This window comes from Erpetoichthys calabaricus, chromosome 18 (assembly GCF_900747795.2).
Source record: "Erpetoichthys calabaricus chromosome 18, fErpCal1.3, whole genome shotgun sequence".
NCBI classification, from domain to species: domain Eukaryota; kingdom Metazoa; phylum Chordata; class Cladistia; order Polypteriformes; family Polypteridae; genus Erpetoichthys; species Erpetoichthys calabaricus.
Genome location: NC_041411.2, coordinates 13,239,893 through 13,257,597, shown reverse-complemented (window position 1 = coordinate 13,257,597; position 17,705 = coordinate 13,239,893). Strand labels below are relative to the sequence as shown.

Sequence of the window (17,705 nt, the reverse complement as noted above, 5' to 3'; positions counted from 1 at the left end):
TGGTATTGCATGATGGATAAGTATCTGCTTGTATTTCTCAGCATTGAGAACACCATTAATCCTGACCAAATCTCCAACTCCATTTGCAGAAATGCAGCCCCAAACGTTCAAGGAACCTCCACCATGCTTCACTGTGCCTGCAGACACTCATTATTGTACCACTGTGCAGCCCTTCGACGAACAAACTACCTTCTGCTACAGCCAAATATTTCAAATTTTGACTCATCAGTCCAGAGCACCTGCTGCCATTTTTCTGCACCCCAGTTCCTATGTTTTCGTGCATACTTGTGTCGCTTGGCCTTGTTTCCAAGTCGGAGGTATGGCTTTTTGGCTGCAACTCTTCCATGAAGACCACTTCTGGCCAGACTTTTCCAGACAGTAGATGGGTGTACCTGGGTCCCACTGGTTTCTGCCAGTTCTGAGCTGATCGCACTGCTGGACATCTTCCGATTTCGAAGGGTAATAAGCTTGATGTGTCTTTCATCTGCTGCACTATGTTTCCTTGGCCGACCACTGCGTCTACGATCCTCAACGTTGCCCGTTTCTTTGTGCTTCTTCAAAAGAGCTTGAACAGCACATCTTGAAACCCCAGTCTGCTTTGAAATCTTTGTCTGGGAGAGACCTTGCTGATGCAGTACAACTACCTTGTGTCTTGTTGCTGTGCTCAATCTTGCCATGACATGAAACTGTCTTCCACAACCTCACCTTGGTAGCAGAGTTTGGCTGTTCCTCACCCAGTTTTAAGCCTCCTACACAGCTGTTTCTGTTTCAGTTAATGACTGTGTTTCAACCTACATGTGACATTGATGATCATTAGCACCTGTTTGGTATAATTGGTTGATCAGACAACTGACTATAATCCTACAAAATCCCTGACTTTGTGCAAGTGTACCTAGAAGAATTGATGCTGGTTTGAAGGCAAAAGATAGTAACACTAAATATTGATTTGATTTAGATTTTTCTTTTGTTCACTCACTTTGCATTTTGTAAATTGATAACAAACAATCATTATTTATATTTCTGAAAGCATTCTTTGTTTACAGCATTTTTTCACACCTGCCTAAAACTTTTGCACAGTACTGTATATCTTATTAAATTTATAATTTTGCCTAACTGTAAAGTTAGAGCAGCCTAATAAAAATAATCTGCAAACAAAATCTTTAGATAAAAATACTCAAATATTTACTAATGTAGTGTTTTATTTTTTATGTGGTTATCACTTTTGAATTGTACCAATAAGGCAAGCAAACTCACAACATAACCACATTATCCTCCATAAAAGTGCTGGTATATTTTTTGTCTTTTAAACAAATTAATAATGTGATTTATGGCTAAATGCATACAGTCTCCCATGCATTGTATGGAGCCTGAAACACACATTTTATGTGAACTACTTATTTATAAATGAGTATATATCTATCAACACATAAAAAATAAAAAGAAAAATACCCCACACCTTCCTACTTGTGTTCATTGAAATATCAGCCAGTCTCCTGCTTTAAGGAACAAATTAATTATGGTCTGGCTGACAAATGGTATTGAATTGGTTAAAATACAGATAATTCCTATTTTAAATGTCACAGTATTATACCAAGCCTAATTTCAAGATGTTGGTTAAAAGTAGCATATTCTTTCAATTATACTTCTGGATGTTTTATATAAACTTTATTCTTTTATAAGACAAAGTACTGGAAAGGCAAAAATTCTGTAATTCTGAATGTTTGCAGCCAAATTTACATAGTAAAATCCATTACCCTAGTGTCTTCTAACTCTCTCTGGAGTTTGTCAGCTTTGGTCTTTTCAAAGAGCAGGCTCTGTTCAAGCTCCTTAATGCGGGCATGCTCCAGTTTGGTCTGCGTCTGTTAGTAAAAAGGGAAAGGAAGAGAACACACCAGTGCCACCATCACATGCCAGCATGACAGGAGGCAGCTGCATGCAGACCATGCTGCCAGCACCTTCCACCAATGAGAAGGGAGGATGCAGTTGGTGAGTTGATGGGATAAGTGGAATGTTGAGGGATTGGATTGGTTTGGAATGAGATGCTTCATGGAAATGATTACAAGAAAGGAAAAGAAAGAAAAAGTAACAGCAAAGAGCAAACATGCAGTAATAAGGTTATATCTTAATTCATATAAAAATATATCAAGAGAATCCTAATGAACTAGTTCAAACTATATTAGTATTGTCACCAATATATAAATGTTTGCTCAAACAAATTACATAGATTGGTCAACACAAAAAAACTAAAAAAAATTTCACTCAAAAAAGGAAAAAAATTAATTCTCCTAGTTGTGGCGTACTAAAAGTTAAGTCTATCATATGGAAATGCATTCTGTAAATTACATAATGGACAGATTAAATAATTTATACACTATATTTTTTTTATTTTTACTTATGACCCATTTACTATTTAGACAGTCTGGGTGAAAAGAAAGTTATAAAAAGATTTGAATAACATAAAAAAATAAAATAAAATGCAAAATGATAATGCCATGGTGCCTCATTAATGACACTTCACACAATATGCATTATGAAACATGAATAATTGCTCACTGTATAAAGTGATAACATAAAACTAGACTATAAACCCTAAACTATCTAATAAAAACAATATGCACACAATTAATAAAAGCTATTTGTGAAAGAATTTAATGCCCAGTTAGTGTAACAATAAAAAATGTTCTTAACATAAAGTGCATTAGTAGTGCAAGATGTCTTGGCCAGATAATATATATATATATAAAAATGTGTTTGAACGCATAAATAAAAAAAGTGTTTGAATTTTGATCTAAAATAGATTATCAAGTCTTAGGCCAAAATATTATCAAAAAACAAGTAAGATGTTGACAAAAACTGAAGAACATTTTTTTTTCCCCCAAAAACCAGCTCAGACATCTAGCATTTATAACAAAACTGGCAGATTCCATTAAGGCTTCATTTTGTCTTCTGTTATTAGTAATTGGCATTAACATTTAAAGTATAAAAGATTTATTTTCTAAAGGTAAACCCTTTCAGATTATTTGCCATAGTGAATGGCCTGTTCTAATATAAATGACAACTTTAAGAAGCATCAAATGAGGCAGAGGTGGGCATCATTACTTACTGCATAAAACTACGCCTTAAAGTGTTGTTAGCCCATTATTATGCTGGAATCTTAAGGGCAACCATGCCATAAGAAGTGAATGGTCATAAACGCTTTATGTTTATTGAAAAAAGAAAAAAGAAATAAAAATCATCATACAGTCTTCACCAGGTTTAAAAACAAATAAATCCTGGAGAGCAAACAACATACCCTAGAAATTTACTTTAATTATTATTTATACAACATAAAGGCTACATTCAGAACCTATTCATGGCCACTTCAAACAGTGATTATTTTTTCTTTTTCACCCCCAGGCAATTAGTCAAGGTATAGGGCCTTTTACTGAAAAATGACCACATATTATATTACTATCTGTCCATGATATGAGGTTTTTGTAGTGCTATGCTACATTTGCTTTTCTGCAAACATAGTATTTTAAAAAAAGAACAAGCACCAACATTTTGGTAGTATCTATCCGGATGACTTTCTTCCAGACCTCTTGCACTGTTATTTTACTTTTGGAGATGACAGGTATTCTATTAACTAACCTTTCATGAAAGCCATATTTTACAAGTATTTAAATAATAGGTTAATGAACCATATGGACTAAAGTCTAAAGATCAATTTGTGATTTCTTGGACCATCATTTGGTCTGGTACTTAGGTGAATTTGGAGGGACACAGACTCCTGGGAAGATAGCTGACTATAATGAATATTCAAGATATGTAAATAATCCTTTTACACTGGGAAAATACAAAACTTCATATTGTCTGGAACTGACCTTGTAACTCCATATATACTGTGAAAATTTTAATAATCTAAACGACAATGAAGGGCTTTCTTCAGGGTCAGTGGAGTTGTTGTATGTGCTGTATTAATGTGGGTATAAAATATGTATATTCTAATACCTGATATTAAAAACTGCAGCAGAGTTTGGGTACTCTGATACCATTACAGCAGAAATTTTTTTGAATCATGAATCATTCTTAAATCATCCTTCTACACAAAACCTCAATGGCACCACCCATTCTGGTTCTGGCAAAACCTGGTTAACTCCCCAGACAGAGGAGAATCACATTTCCTTCTTGTAAACATTGCAGATGTCTTTTGACAAGGCATGGTGTTCATTCTATAATGCTCATATTGTTCTGCTTATATAAAGAGGAGGAAGCTTTTCCAGATCACCAATAAATTAAGAACACTTGATTAACAATCAGACTCTAAAACTTTCTTCATTAGTATGGATGCTATACAGATATACATGAACTCCACATGCTGGCTTGGCTCTAATTGAATAAATAACCATGAGAGAAATCTACCATGTGTCTGTCAACTGGTGTTAGATTAATTTTAGGTTTTGTTGATAGATAGTAAAGTTCGGTGTTTCTATAATAAGCTCTAAGGGTAGAACTGTAGCACAGTGGTCAGGGTCTGCTGCATTAAAGCTCCAGTCCCGAGTTCAAATCCCAGTCTGGGTAGTGTCTGTGTCAGGTCTGCATGTTCTTCTTGTGTTCTGGGTTTTTCCTGTTACAGGCACAAGTAGGTTCAGTAATTCTATTGATTTTACAAAGGGTTAGAAAAACAAAGTCTGCCAGTTTTGTCTCCTCATCACTGTATGTTAAGACTAAAGCAATATTATGCATATTATTTAGGGATTAAAAAGCTAAGCAATTTATTAACAAAACATAAAGCAGAATTATTCTCAAGTTTTGCCATTAATTTAGCCAACCTATCAAAGAAACCAAGCTGATTAAACCCAAATTCATTTTGGTGTATATAGAAGGTTTATGTTGAAATGTATAATGAAAACTGACAATAAGTGCTTAACATGGATTTTTGTAACCAACAATCGTGAAAATGGTGATCGGGAATCCATATTGTCGATTTACCTCCAAGTCTCCTTTGGTAATGCATGCTTCTTCAACACGAAATTGTAAATCCTCCACCTTTCTATTAAAAAAATGCAATATAAGGAAAACTTGAATTTTACAAGATTCAAACACCAGCAAGGTAAACTTAAGAGGAACAAAGTAGAAAAAAGATCCTAGACTATCCAAAATGCTTCCTAACACTTTCCTGTTAAATTACCAGTCTGCAAATTTGCAAAATAGTACAGAAGAATTACTTAACATATTTTGATTTTAATGTTTTTTAACGCTAGAATGTAAATGCTTCTTTTAGCCATATGTTGCTAAACAATTCTCATATACACACAGAAAAAAATTAGTCCTTTTTCAAATAAAGGTGTAATTTGTAAACTATTGTAATTAAAGTACTTTAAAATATGAAAAAGCATATGAAAATAACAAAAGCATTAAACCACACATTGCACCGAATACAGTTATTCAGAGGGCAGATAGAATAAAAACAGCAATATTCAGAAATTTGTGTTTCAGCAAATTCAAGTACTGCAGATAAATATTAAAAACACTAAATTACCTAAAACGTATAAGCATTGTGAGACTAAAAATATTAAACCATGGCAGTTATTGTTTCACTAGGTAGAAGAGAGAACACTCTAAACTGTCCCTCAAATTAATTTTAATTCTTAGGTTTTTTTTACATGGCAAACTTTTACTAGGATGCTTTTTCAATAAAATCAGTAAATTTAGAACTAAACATCTGTTTAATTCAGGGCAGGGACATGATGAATCTCCAGTGAAAAGGACTAGAAACTGGGCCTAGTGGCGTCCATACACTTGTCAAATACATGAGTGCCAGTTTAGAGTTACTACTTAACCTGCGATTAGTGAGACGTGAGATAAGTGTGCCCAAGTGTTCCTTGAAATGGACCAGCCTCACAACTACTGCTGCTATCTGTCTTGCACCTAGTGGTGATGCAATAAATTACAGCTAACTACAAAACTGAAATCCATTGAACAAATTTAGAACATATGTTTGAGAATACATAACAGCATAAGACATCTGGCGAAAGAAAGGAGACCATTTAGGCCATAAAGATTGTTTTATTAGCTCATATCGGTCTCTTGTGGAATATATGACACTCACCTCTTTTCCTCTTCTAACTGGTTAACCAAGTCCACTTTGTCCTTATCTGCAGCTTCCACTAGAGTTCGGAGTTGATCCATTTTAGCTTCCATTTCCATTACATACTAATTTAAACATAATCAAACAAAAATGAAAGGGACTCATTAAATAGAAATTAAAATGTACCCAGAAAAATTGTAAAATACATAAAATCTGTTTATCAAATACAGTGTTAGATCATTTTAAAATGAATGTGTATTAATTTGAAAAATCCTGATACAGCATATGCATATAAATACAAATGTAAAAATTGACAAGAACAACACTAATGATTGAACAGCATTCCTGTTGTTTGACTAAATATTTCTATATATATATATATATATATATATATATATATATATATATATATATATATATATATTTTTTTTTTTTTTTTTTTTTTTTTTTTTTATTCTGTCTCTGAGGTCCCACGTAGTTGCTATGTTTCGTTCCAGCAACTCTTTATAAGAAATGTCCATGCCATTAATTAAACCTGTGTAATTTACTGGCTTGGTGCTGTTCCCAGGTTCAATGTCAGTAATCCATAACCAACTGTGCTCTAAAAAAAAACAAAACTGCTTATTGCCATCAATGATTTAAGTGTAAACACAATTCTACACATTCTGTTTTTCTTTTAAGTTTTATTTCATTAGCTTGCTAAGAAACATAACCCTTAATTATTTGTGTCTCACCACCTTTCTCTACTTTTCACAAGCAGACAATTACAAAACAAGCAGTTCAAGGTATAAATAATTAGGTACCTAACAATGCATCATTAAATACAGTATTATTTCCACCTCTGGTATTTCATTATAAATTTACTTAAGAGAGACAAGTTACTCCAGTTCTAACTATAAAAACATACAATTTTTTATATATTTTTCACAAAACAAAAATGGGATTTTTGACACTTTGTTAATAATACCTATTTGGCAGATGCAATAATTGACCTATTAAGTAGTATACCTATTGTTTGCATAAAAATGATGGTATTTTTTCCCACCTGTTCATGTCCATCCCTTAAAAGGGATAGCTCCTGCTCAATCTCTCCCACATGGCTTGTTGCCTTGGCAACCTCTGCTCTCTCTAGGTCACGCTCTGCCAAGAGCTGTTCGATATGCTGCTGTTTCTCTTTCAGTGCCTCTTGCAAAGCTGTAGTACCAGATATCTTTCTTGCATAGCGTGAGGATGTTTCTGTTAACTAATTATGGGAGGATTTGAAGAGAAAGTATTAGCATCATTTCTTAGTCTACAAGTTCTACTTCCCCATATTGTCTGGATTATTTAAGATTTTAAAGCAAGATCTGCAAATTAAGGGACTATGTTTGGCATTTTTATGGTAAATTTGAAATACTTCATATGTTGTATACTGTCAGGAAACCTTGTATTTGTGCTAAGCAACTGCATACTATAGTACTATATGCAAACATTAATAGGAAGTGTAATTATACTACAATTACACTTAACTAATGCCCAAAATAAGAAAGCTAATTGGATATCAATGTATTGTAATTTAATTTTAAATACAACAAATACTTTCTTGCATATCATTGTTAAATATAGTATGAGGCCAGAACAACACAAATAAACATTCACATTTGAAACCTGTGAAACTACTGTCATTCCAATTAAAATGTCTCTGGAATACACAAGGCATGCCCTGCTAAGTTATCTCTTAATTTATTGTAGTTTGACAAATTAAGATCTAACAATCAATTCTAAGAACCTTCTCTTTTGTTTAGCTAATAGTTCAGTTTTCCTAAAATCCCATCCAAATACTTCCAGAAAGTAGTGAAGATTTCCATTTCAAACCTGTGACTGTGTTCATTCTGAAATATGCTTTCCCTTTTTCACCAATTGTCTTTGAATAAGTTGTAAGGGATGGCTGGCAGCTCAACCCGGCCAGGACACCCACAAGACGGAAGGATTGGGGAAGGCAGCTGCTTTAGGGCACTGCCTCCCCCAGAATGCCAGATAGCAGCTCCCCTGGGTTGCAGCACTGCCCTGGATTACCACAGGGCATCATGGGACATGGGAGTTCTTTACTTCAGCCCTATTGGGTACCGTGGGTGCCACAAAGATTGAGGAGCAGTATTGCATAGGGCTTCTGCCTTACCCAGATGTGCTTACAGACCACATGGGCGAAAAAGCAGAAGCACTTCCGGGTTGGCCAATATGAAAGGACTTGCTAGCCTCACAGAGACAAGTCAGTGGAAGGTGGACAAATTAATTGAAAGAAGTCTTCTGTATCAACTTTATCAATTACTTTGAGAATATTTCAAGACTGGAAAATGTCACTATGCAGCCTTATTTGGTTTAATTCCCTGAACCTACCAGGAGTTGGACATCATACCCTTTAGTCCCAGGATGCAATGTGTTGTTCTCTTCTGTTTATTTCTAGTGTGGCTGTGTATTTTTTGTTCTGCACTGTAGTAATTATAACTGTACACAATACTCTAAATGTGATTTCACTAAAACACGTTATTCACAGTCCCTTGATTTATAATCAGCAGTTTTTGCAATATTAGCTAGCATGTTAATTGCATTTCAATTGCTTCTGCACATAGTGTTGGTCGGGATGGGTAAAGTTGGTCCAGGAGGGCCACAGTGGCTGCAGGTTTTTATTCCAACTTAGTTTCTTAATTCAAGTCAATTTGCCCACCCCAATCTAGATCAGTGGTTCCCAAACTCAGTTATGTGGACCCACTGTGGCTGCAGGTTTAAGTTCCAACCAATTTCTGTTTTTAATTAGACTTCTAGCCTAACTAAGTGAGCAGTTATTTCCCATTTTCTTTGTTTTGGGATCAATGTAGAAATTACAAATTGTGTTTGGTGAATATTTATTAAAATGTAGGTTTCACTTAAGATCAAGTGTCCATAGTTACGCTGTACTTACTATGTAATTACCTGCATAATTACAGAGTAACTAAGTGTTATTACCTTGTACTTACTATGTAATACAGTGTAACGCTATAATTAAGGACTAAATTGTAATTGTTATTCCACAATTTTTTTTAAGTATGTATGTGTATAAATTGTGGAATAACAATTTCAACTGAGTGCTTAATCACTGCATTACATTTTATCACACAGTAAATACACAGTAATAAAACCTAGTTACTCCGAAACGATACAGGTAATTACATGGTAAGTACAGCGTAATTAAGGGCACCTAATCTAAAGTGATACAAAAATGTATTAGGCAGTTGTATGGGGATAATTTTTTTTTTCACTTTTTAATAACATTTTCATCCTGATGTTCATTCTGCTTTTCCAGATGTTGTGGTGATTTATTCCATTGACTAATAGGTGAGTCTGATGCTGATGTAGTTGCAGCCTTTCATCATTTAGTGTTTATTGCCCAGGTGTCTCCCCTGCTCATTTTTAATTGTCATTGTTAGGATACAATAAAGGGAGCAAACTACACAGTAAGAAGGACAAAATAATAGGGGGAAAAATAGTTAGGCATTTAAAGATATACCAAAGAGAAATATTTCTAAATGCCTTATTAATGTAAAAATCATAATCCTGTGATTTTCTAAATGCTAAATAAGATCAGAGTTGGAACAAAAACCTGCAGCCAAAAAGGGTCCACAGGACTGAGTTTGTGAACCCATGGTCTAGATAAGAATGTTGCGCAAACATCAACCCATCATAGCAATTAATTCCTGTAAGACAGTGTCTACCACCTTATACTTCTACTTAATGTTCTTTTGCCTACACATAGCACTTTGCACTTTTCTAAATTACACTGTTTTATGAGAGTTTCTGAATTTAATAGATTGTCCAAGCATTTTTAAACAAGTTCCAATGTTAGTGTTATCTGTGAATTCTACAAGTTTTCTAATTAGACCATAATCTAGGCCATTAATACAAATTACAAAAATCAGTGGTCAAAGAAAAGACACGTGAGGGAATCCACTGATGACCTCACCCCACATGGGGCACTCTCAACATATCTGCACTTATTTTCAAATTCAAATACAGGTTTAAAAATAACGTCTGATGCCAATAGCTTCTAGTTTCACAATTACTGCATGTGATATATTTTGATTTTGTCTACTACTCCATTTGCCTGTTTAGAAAGTTTAACAGATTGGTCTGGCATAATCTTACTCCAATAAATTCATGTTAGTATATTATTCTCATGCAAGTACTGCTCTTATTTCTTTGTTACTATAGTTCCACAGTTGTGCATGGTACAAAATTTAAACTTTGCTACATTGGTCAATTGTTACAAAAGGTTATTTATCAAGGGCCATGTCTATCTGTGAAAACTAAAAAGCATACAACTAAATGAAATATTGATAATTTACATGATGTGTAGATGGCAACAACCTTGAATATTCATAATTTTTATTATTTTTAAGTTAATTTCATTCTTTACTTGTTTATTAATTCAAAATCTTGACTTTAATTGAATTAGAATAAAGCTCACACAATTTGCAAAAGAAATGCATTCTACTCCTGCTAAATTCTGCTGAGTTTTTATAATCATAGAAGATTCTGCTCATTTCATACCAGTGTATTAGATCCATTTACTGTATTACTCATGGTATTAACATTCAAATATCCATTTCAGATTATCACTTAATAATCCCTGCCCTTCCTACGAAAGGCTCAGAAAAACATAATAAAATTAACTTACTATTTCAACAAATCTAATGTTAAGAAGTAATTTTAGATTTACATTAAAAACAACTATATCTTGTATTTGGAAGCAATTAATGAGAAAGCACCAATTCTCAAAACAAAAAATAATTCAATTGAAAAGAGACCAACTATGGATTAATGGATATTACATGCTCTTTAAAAAAAGAGTGCCAAGTATTAGAGTCCATGTGTAGGACAATAAAATTACATGTACCCCTCTTCTGGGGTAAGAGACTATTAGAGATTATACAAAAGCACACTGTAGGTAATGCTGCAAGTACTATACTTAACGACGAAAATGTGAAACAGTCCAGTTTTCCTTAGAAACATTTCCAAATTCCAACTAATATTAGAAGCAGTGAGTTGACATAATAAATTAGAAACTATTAATTCTGAGATTTAATGTATCTGATTTGCAAATTACCACCACTTGCATATTCAAGCTACATAAATTTAAGTCAATAACAGAACAGAATATCACAATGATTTATAAAATAAAACCAACCATATTTCCATTAGACCCAACTCCAACTTTCTATCTCCTTCTCTCAAATAAAAAACAAAAAACAGGAATCTCTTTGTCCTCACTACCACAAATAACTTGTCCACATAATGAAAAATGTGATCACAGGATCAAAAGTAAAAGTATGAACTTCAAAAACTGTCATATTTTATATATAGTCATACTTACCAGTCCTGTGCGACTAGGTTTTCCACTTACTGAAGATGCAATTGAACTAAGCGAGCTGATGGACGATGCACTGGGACTTCGTTTCAAACCAGATGGTGTAGTTACAACTTTCCGTACAGTGGTTTTTGCTTTTGCTGGGGTGGTTGATGGAAAACCAATTTTGGTAACTTTATGAACAGGTGCAAATAAACCATATTTTGGCTGACACTGAAAATACCTAAAACAAAAAAACACAAATTAATAAACAGCTCTGAATCAATGAAAATGTTTATGATAGTAATACAGCATAGAGAATATGCAAACTCCATGCAGGAAGGACCCAGGATTTAAAGCTTAGTCTCTTCACTATAATTAACCCATATGTTTCAGGGATAAAACGCAGATCAGACAAAGGATAGAACGTTCTACAAAATAGAGACCATAACCATTCGTATAACATAGCTGCTACCATTAAAATCTTTAGGTTTGTTTACTTTACTGAAAAAAAAAAAAAAAGCGAGTAGGCAGAGTGGCTTTTCATTCTGGGTAGCAGAGTAACGAAGTCAATAGGCCTGAAACCAGAAGACTGCCAGTTCAGTCCCCACCTCCAGGTTGCTGTATGACACAGAATAAGTCACTTTACATAACTACGCCCCAAATGTAAACATATATGTCAATTGCCAAGCATCTTGGTTTTAATCACCTAGGGTAAAGGTGTCCACAAAACCTAAAATAATAATAATAATAATAATAATAATAATAATGAAACAGCTGAATGGATAATCTGGGATAGTTAAAGTTCATACTGACAGTAACTGGTTTTTCAGTTTTTACATTATTGATTAGTTTCTTTTTACATTAAAATGTAAATAATGTATGTATTATCAGACGGCACAGACAATTAAGCAGACTGTATAAACAGTTAAACTTACTTTCAAATATGCTAATCTCACACATACTAAAGAAGGTTTTGCGTGATTAAATTGTGGATTACAATTTCAGCACTCATAGTAAAACACATATATATTATATTTATTAATATATATATATATATATATATATATATAAATATATATATTAATATATATATTCTCCATTATCCAACCCGCTATATCCTTAACTACAGGGTGACGGGGGTCTGCTGGAGCCAATCCCAGCCAACACAGGGCGCAAGGCAGGAAACAAACCACGGGCAGGGGCGCCAGCCCACCACAGAATAATACTAAAAAAAACTTTTCTTGAGGTTGCATTAATAGCTTAATTATTTATTTCATAATATCTGCCACCCACCCATTATCTTATCAATGAATTTATTCTTCAAATAAGATTTCAAAAATCAACTTAAGATAAAATTACCATAAATTACACAAAAATGGTTGTTAAAAACATACATATTTGTGTTAATTATTTTTAACATTTTCTCTTGTTAAAATTGAAGAAAAAGAAAACAAAACCTTGTCCCAGCTACTGCTCCATCATTCTTCCCCAAGGGCTCATCAAGCTCAACCCCGCACCATTCTCCTTTTGCAAAGTCCGTCTCCCCTAGAAACCTTACAACTCCAGCCTTAGTGCCACCAACCTATGGAAACAATAAACATTTTACATTTTATTTAGTTTTTTTTCTGGGTTTGAAGCAGGACGACACACTGCATGTACACATAGAAATATACATGCGTCATATTTTAAAATCATGAGTGAAAACAATTTATTGATAAGCTAACATGATGTACACATTCCAAAGAAGGACCAGAAAGCTTTTTAGTTTCCTCAAGACACATGCCTGGCAGTTATTTTATTAACAACAGAATTTCAATGCATACATTTCTGTTACATATCCTTTGCTTTTGACTGTCCACTTTTCAACATTATAACAATCTTTTAAACTCTTCTGCAAAGTAAGAAATCTGGCAATCATGTAAGAAATGCATGGTCACCTGCAGACTCACAATTAAAGTCATATAAAAAAGTTTGGGAACCCCTCTCAGCCTGCATAATAATTTACTTTCAACAAAAAAGATAACAGTGGTATGTTTTTCATTTCCTAAAAACATCTGAGTACTGGGCTGTTTTCCGAACAAAGATTTTTAGTGAAGTAATATTTAGTTGTATGAAATTAAATCAAACGTGAAAAAAACTTGCTGTGCAAAAATGTGGGTCCCCTTGTCATTTTGTTGATTTGAATGCATGTCACTGCTCAATGCTGATTACTTGCAACACCAAATTGGTTGGATTAGCTCATTAAGCCTTGAACTTCATAAACAGGTGTGCCCAATCATGAGCAAAGGTATTTAAGGTGGTCAATTGCAAGTTGTGCTTCCCTTTGACTCTCCTCTGAAGAGTGACAGCATGGCACCTTTTGTGTTAATCCGATAAACTTAATGTCACTACTACTGTTTCCATAAGTGATGTCATATATTAAAAGCAAGTTGCTACTTTGAAAGCTCAGCCAATGATAAACAAAAATCTGAAGAATTAAGAGGGGTTCCCAAACTTCTTAAGACTGTATATTAGATCTCTTTTCATTGTTCCGTTATTTCACCGAGTAATAATTTCCATTTGTTTGCGCTAATGCAATCTTTACTATCATTTTTTGAGACTTTCGAATTTTAGTACTTTCATTATCTCTAACCTGCTCTGCATGTGTATCGCGCCAACATTTTGGAACCTCTTTAAGTTCTACTTTGTCATCTACTCTTTGTCTTTTATTTCCGGCCCCGGGCATGGTTAAATCTGCTTCCTCAGTGCTTTAAAAGCTTATTCTAAAATGTTATTGTTTAGATCCTGCCAGGTTTTGAAAAATGTCTGCAAAGATCCTCTAAGTGAGAATTTTATTTTTTCCAATTTCAAATAATATATAACATCAGTTACCCACTGACTACTTCCTCTATTGCAGACCAAGCCTGCATATGTTCATCTATTTGTGTCAATGTCCAGGTTTTAATATGTTGTATGTTTGCTGCCCAGTAGTAAAACTGAAAGTTAGGTAGAGCCATGCCACCTTCTGCCTTTATAGGGTCGCTCTTTGGATACGTGGATGTTTTGAATTCCAAATAAATGTGGTTATGGTTGAATCTAATTTCTTAAAGAATGATTTATTACTGTATATTGGAATATTTTGAAATAAAAAGAGAAGCTTAGGGAGGATATTCATCTTAACAATGTTAATTCTTCCAGCTAAAGTGAGATGAAGGGTTGACCATCTATTCAAGTTTTGCTTGATTTTTTCCATAAAGACAGCGAAATTTTGTTGATAAAGAGTTTTATGTTTACTTGTGATGTTTACCCCTAGATATTTGAACTGATCTGCGATGATAAAAGGGAAGGTGTCCAATCTAATATTGTGTGCTTGAGAATTCACTGGAAAGAGCACACTTTTAGTCAAATTAATTCTGAGACCAGAAATTAGTGCTGTTAGGACTGCAGGCACAGTATTTTGTGGGTCTGATAGATCCAGTGCCATATCATCTGCATATAGAGAAATGTTCTGTTCAAGTCCTTCTCTGATAATCCCCTTTATCTCATAAGCATTTCAACAGTGAACTGCCAGTGGCTCAATGGCGATTGCAAAAAGTAGTGGTGACAAGGGGCATCCTTGCCTGGTATCACGTTCTAGTTTAAAGTAGTCTGAATTAATGTTGTTAATAAAAACTGAAGCTTCTGGATTGGTATACAGTAGTTTGATCCATGCACAAATGTTCAGGCCAAACCCAAATTTCTCCAAAGTAATGAAAAGGTAGTTCCATTCAATCATATCAAATGCTTTTTCTGCATCCATGGATAATAAAATCTCTGGGATGTTTGACTCTGCGGGTGAGTATATTACATTAAACAGGCGTCGAAGATTGGACGCTAAATGTCCGCTTTTAATAAATCCAGTTTGATCTTGTGATATTACTGAAGGCAGCACTTCTCCATCCTTCTAACTAGGACTTTTTCAGAAATTAAATTGGTCTGTATGATGCACATTGTAATACGTCCTTATTTTGTTTAGGAAAGACGGTGATTAATGATTGACAAAATTTGAGGTAGAATTTTATTGTCTCTAGCTTCTGTGAATGTTGCTAATAATAGGGGAGCTAGCAGAGTCAATAACTTCTTATAAAATTTGGCACGGTAGCCATCGGGGCCTGCTGCTTTCCCACTCTGAAGTGACTTTATAGCATCTAATAATTCTGATAATGCCAATGGTTTATCCAATTCCTCTGCACTCTCAAACAACTAATCATTTTATTGTTTGTATTTTTTTTAATTTGTAGGACAAAAATTAGGCATTGTCCCAATTCCATAAAAACATGAACACTTCCAAAGAGGCTACTTTCAATCTGAAAAGGCAGTGGAACCAGGGTATTTATTCCAGACAGGTTCTAAACACCCAATTCATGGATAGGTATCACTACTCGAAGACCAAAGAATTAACTAAATACCAATAGAGAGCTGAAGAAAACAATGCCACCTATCAGCCATGGACAAAGGACACCATGGCAAAGAAAAAAAGTACCCTCCACTGAAGTACTCCAATGAAGGTGTCATTTATTCACTCATATGCCCTTTGCCTTATAGTAGATTTCTGCTGAAGATCAGAAAATATTTAATGTCAAACATGTAATAGAGGAAGATCAAGAAAATACTTTTTTGCTGCACTGTACAAGAACAGTAAATAAACTCCATTGCTAACAAAAGTAAAAAAAAGAAAAAGAACTTTCAAAATTAACCAGACCAATGAAGTTTCCTCAAGAGCTGCTCTTCTTTCAACAGGTTAGATAGATAGATAGATAGATAGATAGATACTTTATTAATCCCAATGGGAAATTCACATTCTTCAGCAGCAGCATACTGATACAATAAATAATATTAAATTAAAGAATGATAATAATACAGGTGAAAAAAACAGACAATAACTATGTATAATGTTAAATATTAACGTTTACCCCCCCTGGTGGAATTAAAGAGTCGCATAGTTTGGGGGAGGAACGATCTCCTCAATCTGTCTGTGGAGCAGGACAGTGACAGCAGTCTGTCGCTGAAGCTGCTCTTCTATCTGGAGATGATACTATTTAGTGGATGCAGTGGATTCTCCATAATTGATAGGAGCCTGCTGAGCGCCCTTCGCTCTGCCACAGATGTTAAACTGTCCAGCTCCATGCCAACAATAGAGCCTGCCTTCCTCACCAGTTTGTCCAGGCGTGAGGCGTCTTTCCTCTTAATGCTGCCTCCCAGCACACCACTGCGTAGAAGAGGGCGCTCGCCACAACTGTTTGATAGAACATCTGCAGCATCTTATTGCAGATGTTGAAGGAAGCCAGCCTTCTAAGGAAGTATAACCGGCTTTGTCCTTTCTTGCACAGCGCATCAGTATTGGCAGTCCAGTCTAATTTATCATCCAGCTGCACTCCCAGATATTTATAGGTCTGCACCATCTGCACACAGTCACCTTTGATGATCACTGGGTCTATGAGGGGTCTGGGCCTCCTAAAATCCACCACCAGCTCCTTGGTTTTGCTGGTGTTCAGGTGTAGGTGGTTTGAGTCGGACCATTTAACAAAGTCATTGATTAGGTCCCTATACTCCTCCTCCAGCCCATTCCTGATACAGCCCACGATAGCAGTGTCATCAGCGAACTTTTGCACATGGCAGGACTCCGAGTTGTATTGGAAGTCCGATGTATATAGGCTGAACAGGACCGGAGAAAGTACAGTCCCTTGTGGCGCTCCTGTGTTGCTGACCACAATGTCAGACGTGCAGTTCCCAAGACGCACATACTGAGGTCTGTCTTTAAGATAGTCCACGATCCATGCCACTAGGTATGAATCTAATCCCATCTCTGTCAGCTTGTCCCTAAGGAGCAGAGGTTGGATTGTGTTGAAGGCGCTAGAGAAGTCTAGAAACATAATTCTTACAGCACCACTGCCTCTGTCCAAGTGAGAGAGGGATCGGTGTAGCATATAGATGATGGCATCTTCTGCTCCCACCTTCTCCTGATATGCAAACTGCAGAGGGTCAAGGGCGTGTTGAACCTGTGGCCTAAGGTGGTGAAGCAGCAGCCTCTCCATGGTCTTCATCACATGTGATGTCAGAGCAACAGGCCGAAAGTCATTCAGCTCACTAGGACGTGATACCTTTGGGACTGGGGTGATACAAGATGTTTTCCAAAGCCTCGGGACTCTCCCCTGTTCAGGCTCAGGTTGAAGATGCGCTGTAGAGGACCCCCCAGCTCCGATGCACAGACCTTCAGCAGTCGTGGCGATACTCCATCTGGACCTGCTGCTTTGC

The 17,705-nt window shown here is 35.3% G+C and overlaps 1 protein-coding gene across 6 annotated transcripts in view; it reads right to left on the bottom strand.

Annotated features, from left to right (window-relative positions):
• Positions 1 to 17,705, bottom strand: part of clip1a (CAP-GLY domain containing linker protein 1a) — an 88,940-nt gene that overhangs the window by 48,537 nt on the left and 22,698 nt on the right. For 5 of the 6 annotated variants that reach the window (XM_051920958.1, XM_051920959.1, XM_051920963.1 and 2 more), the window contains exons 4-9: positions 12,890 to 13,014; positions 11,457 to 11,673; positions 7,116 to 7,313; positions 6,092 to 6,195; positions 4,972 to 5,032; positions 1,755 to 1,859 (exon numbers count right to left, since the gene is read on the bottom strand). In XM_051920958.1, coding sequence (XP_051776918.1) covers positions 1,755 to 1,859; positions 4,972 to 5,032; positions 6,092 to 6,195; positions 7,116 to 7,313; positions 11,457 to 11,673; positions 12,890 to 13,014 — 810 coding nt within the window. The remainder of the gene's footprint in view (positions 1 to 1,754; positions 1,860 to 4,971; positions 5,033 to 6,091; positions 6,196 to 7,115; positions 7,314 to 11,456; positions 11,674 to 12,889; positions 13,015 to 17,705) is intronic. The other variant, XM_051920960.1, reaches the window with a different exon arrangement.